Source organism: Antrostomus carolinensis, unplaced genomic scaffold (assembly GCF_000700745.2).
Source record: "Antrostomus carolinensis isolate BGI_N321 unplaced genomic scaffold, ASM70074v2 scaffold3412, whole genome shotgun sequence".
Taxonomy (NCBI): domain Eukaryota; kingdom Metazoa; phylum Chordata; class Aves; order Caprimulgiformes; family Caprimulgidae; genus Antrostomus; species Antrostomus carolinensis.
The window spans coordinates 86,680-90,961 of NW_010300058.1; the positions used below are offsets into that span (position 1 = coordinate 86,680).

General features: G+C 43.1%; 1 protein-coding gene across 1 annotated transcript; it reads left to right on the forward strand.

Annotated features, from left to right (window-relative positions):
• The first annotated feature begins 1,258 nt into the window (after positions 1-1,258).
• Positions 1,259-3,129, forward strand: FOXL3 (forkhead box L3). The gene is made up of 3 exons (XM_010162985.1): positions 1,259-1,365; positions 2,133-2,301; positions 2,647-3,129. The coding sequence occupies exons 1-3, from the start codon at positions 1,259-1,261 to the stop codon at positions 3,127-3,129; spliced, it is 759 nt and encodes a 252-aa protein (XP_010161287.1).
• Positions 3,130-4,282: the final 1,153 nt, after the last annotated feature.

Below are 4,282 nucleotides of genomic sequence, written 5' to 3' on the forward strand. Positions count from 1 at the left end.
CTTATGTCCATCTGTGGCTAAACTCTAGGAGCCACTTAAGCTTCATTTTAAAGGGTTCTCTATCACTTGGATGGATTTCTCCTAATTGTGTCCTTTAACTCCAGAAGGGGTTTGGGGACATACTTTGTATGAAAGATACTATGGAAAACAGAAGTTGCATTGCTATTCGTTCTGCTTTCATATTTCTATCCAGGTAACTCTCTGCACATCAATTTGCTTTCGCTTTTCCAATACCTATTTCCTCCTGGGGCTGCTTCCTGGGACACAGCTGTCTTCAAATAATTTAATTATCATGTGGCATCCACCTTTTTAGCCCTCCCTGGAATGGTGCGTGATGCCTTTGGTTTACATCACTTGTTGGAAAACACTCCAAAGCATTGAAAAACTATTAAATTGTTACAGTATTGGATGCCAACACACAGGGCTATTAGTCTAATTCATCCTTTAGATCAAAGCCCACACAGGCAGCTCTCCTGCCTACAGCTATTTTCCTTTTACTTTCCTGCTTGACAGTAGTCCCTCATATCCCTCTGTTCTACTTTCTTTGAACATACACATTTTCCTTTAGTCATGGAAATATAATTTATGTCTATTACACTGTATTATAGATTGCAGATCAGGACAAGCGTGCATTACTGCCTGGAACGTCTGTTTATTGTACGTCGGGTTTCTAAAAATAAATAAATAAGAAAACCACCCTGCTTCACTGGGGAGAGAAAAATATGAAGGGGGAGGACTCGGGGTCTGGGGGGAGCTGCACTCTGCTCTCAAAGTTTAATTTCCAAGTAAAGACCTTGAAGCATGATTTATTAACATCGTGCTGTTTGCTTTTGTCACGTTATGGATGTGGTGGGGGGAGCGTTGGCCCCTCTCCAGCCTGGACCACCCAGTGAGCTGAGCGGAGCTACCGGCGCTGCACACCCCGGTTCAAAGATTCACCCCCAATTCACCAGTTCTGTCAGTCACCAGCTGCTTGGCTCCACCACCCCATTGGAGGCAACAGCAATAACAATAAACCCCCCCCTCCAAAAAAAAAAAAATAAATATCCTAACAGACGAGCTGTCTGGGACTCGAGAACTGCAAAAACAATCCCCACCCCATCACGGAGAGTATGTGTGCACGGAGGAGAGGGAGCGTGAGGAGGGGGGAGAGAGGGAACGAGACAGAGGGGAGGGAAGAAGGGAGGAGGGAGTCCAGGCTCTGAGAAACATCACTCCATCTCTCTCACTCCACAGGAGCTGAGCAAGAAGCAGGACGATGTTTGACAACACGCAGTACCCCTATAACTGCTTTAATTATGATGGGGATGATTATCCTACCTGTAGTTCTGACGAAGAGAAAAAATTCACCAGACCGGCGTACAGGTAAGATGAAGTTTTTCCAAGTCCCCTCATCTCTGGGGAGGTTTCTGAGCTCTGGGATGGTGGGATCACATCTCTGAGGGGAATGTGGGACCTCTCCCCCGGTGTGCGCAGTGGGTCTGGCACCCGTGCAGGCTCTGCAATGGGCAGATTTCCCCCCCTCTCCGTGTTTGAAGTGTTCATGATTTGTTTCCTCCTGTGTGTGGGGGGTCACAGCAACTCTGGCATGCCATTGAGCCACCAGACCTCAGATGGTCTTTTCCGACCTCCAGGAGCCCCAGGAGAAAGGGAATTAAATGTGCAACCTGCCAATGAGTCAATCGGGTGCAGATAATCCCTGCTGTGGTGGGAAGATGCGCAGTGTAGATGTTCACAGGGACAGCTAAGGTCCTTTCCACAAGCAGGCAAGGTCTCCAGTGACAGCGTCTCTGAGCCTGGTTTGTCTCACTGCAGCCTTCCAGCTCAGAGAAACTTTTCTGACAGGGTTTGAGAGGTGGCTGATCTGTCTGTAATCCTGTTTCTAAGCACTGCTCACTGAGTGCCAGGGCAAACAGCCCGGTTGGGACTCAATTGCCTGGAAGTAACGCCTGGCTCGAGTGGAGGGGCAGGACCATGCTCAGGGTTTATCCCTGGGACATCTCAGATCAGGGCTCAGATCCACTGGGAGAACATTTGGAAGCAGGATGTAGGCACACATGTACCCATGTGGTGCTAAAAACTGAGTATGTGAGTGAGGTGATGGTGTAACAACAAGTTTTCCTTTTTTTCAGCTACATTGCTTTAATTGCAATGGCCATCCAGCAAAGTCCTTCAAATAAAGTCACCCTCTCTGGCATTTATGACTTTATTATGAAGAAATTTCCTTACTACAGATCAAATCAAAGAGCCTGGCAGAACTCCATCCGACATAACTTATCGCTTAACAGTTGTTTTGTAAAGGTAAGATCAGTAACTGTATATTTACATACACACTGTGCATGGCTAAAAAAAAAATACATGGAGGAATTATCTCATCACTAGGAAAGAAGGGAAACAAACAGCTGAGCTGCGAATCGCTTAAAATCTGAGCTGTTAGTTATAAAGAGTGTGTACTTGTCTGATGTGTGCTAATAGATAACAAATTGAAGAGGATGCAGTTTACATCCTATTCGTATAATGAAGGAGAACAGGCTTAAAAGTCTTGTCATGTATGTTTACACCATTCTTGAATGTAAATGAATGCAGATGTTCAGCAGCTGCATCTGTAACACATACAAATACTGAACTGCCTTTAAATAAATACAGGTTCCCAGAACAGAAGGGAATGAGAAGGGGAAAGGAAACTATTGGAGCTTTGCAACAGGATGCGAATCCATGCTGGATCTCTTTGAAAATGGGAATTACAGGCGAAGACGGAGGAGGAGGAACGTGAAAAGGGAACATAAGGAGCAGAGACCAAGCAGAGGGAAAAGTCCTTCATCCCCTAATGTATCTTCTATGGACTCTGCTTTAAACAACATTTCCTCTTCTGGAAGTAAACATGGAAGAACTGAATCGGGACCAAGACTACTGGAGCCTCATGGGTTTGCTCCAAACAGCATGACCAACAGGCAGAGCTTAAGCAATTCCTCCTTAGCAAAAGCGGATTCTGAAATTAAATTCAGCATCGATTACATTCTTTCAGCCCCTGACCCTTTGCCTGTCCTGAGATCTCAGTATAATACACAAGAAAATAAATATCATCTACTGGAGGCCCAGCAGATTAATCTTCAGTTCTGGACAATGTGATGTTATTTGTTGGTGGTAACAAAGTCTGAGTTGCAGAGTATTCAGCAGCCTCATGTCACTGAAAATCAGCCGCCTGCCTCCTTGTTTTCTTCCCAAGCAGTACTCAGAAAGGGTTACCGATTCACTAGCTGATACTCTGCCTGTACCCAAAGAACTTTGCTAAGGTTAAAGTATAAATAACAGTTACCAACATCAGTTTTCACTATGCTGAAATCCATTAAATTCTAGCTTTGTTTTCCAAACTGTTGTGGACATCATATAACACCACAAAGAATTTCCTTTCTCAAACAGAATCTGACAGAAAAGAGACTTGTTTATCACCCGTTGCTTTATTAAAGACAAAATGAATTTGAGTCCACTTTCACTGGTGGAAATTAGGATTAATTCCACTGAAGTATATAGGTCAGAATTTAAGCTGATCTAAAAGAGTATAATTCTGTTGATTTACACTGGCTGAGAATGTAAAGGGGTGGGGGGGCTTTTTTTCTTAAAAGGAATCACAGAAAATCACTCTGTCTTCCCTTATTTTTTATTTTAACATCATGTTTCAAACTGTTGTGCAGCTTTAATTCATCATTAATTAGAAATTGTAGTTAATCGTAAGTGTTTAAAGTATATTTTTATTGATATTCAGGGCAGAGTTGTTTAAACTGTTGAAGTGAAGTTTTATTCAAAATAATTCCAAGAAAGTTAATTTCAAGATAGACTCTGGTAGACTTTGAGGGGTAATGTGTCAGAGCCATAGGGCCTCTTAATGCCTTGGTTTAAAACAAAACAAAACAAAACCAAACCTCTCGCCTTGTACTATCAGAAAGCTTCCTGAGATGCTGCAGGGAAGTCCTTGAACAAATTTCATTTAGCAAGTGTGAAGGGACACACGGCTTTGCAAGAAGCTGTATCCAGCATTGACCAAAGCCAGAATTCCACCTATCTGCTTTGTGACAAGTTGTGTATTCCTATTAAGTAGATTTTTATTGATCCTTCTTGCAAGTAATTACCAAAGTGGTGCTTGATATGATTTCAGCAAAGCTGGCAAGATTTATAATCTAGAGATAGCAATGTTAGATCGTGAGGTCCATTTCTAAAGAAAGCCGTTTCATCACCATTTACATGCAGTGGAGTATTTCGGAAGAGAACCTGATGGATGATGATG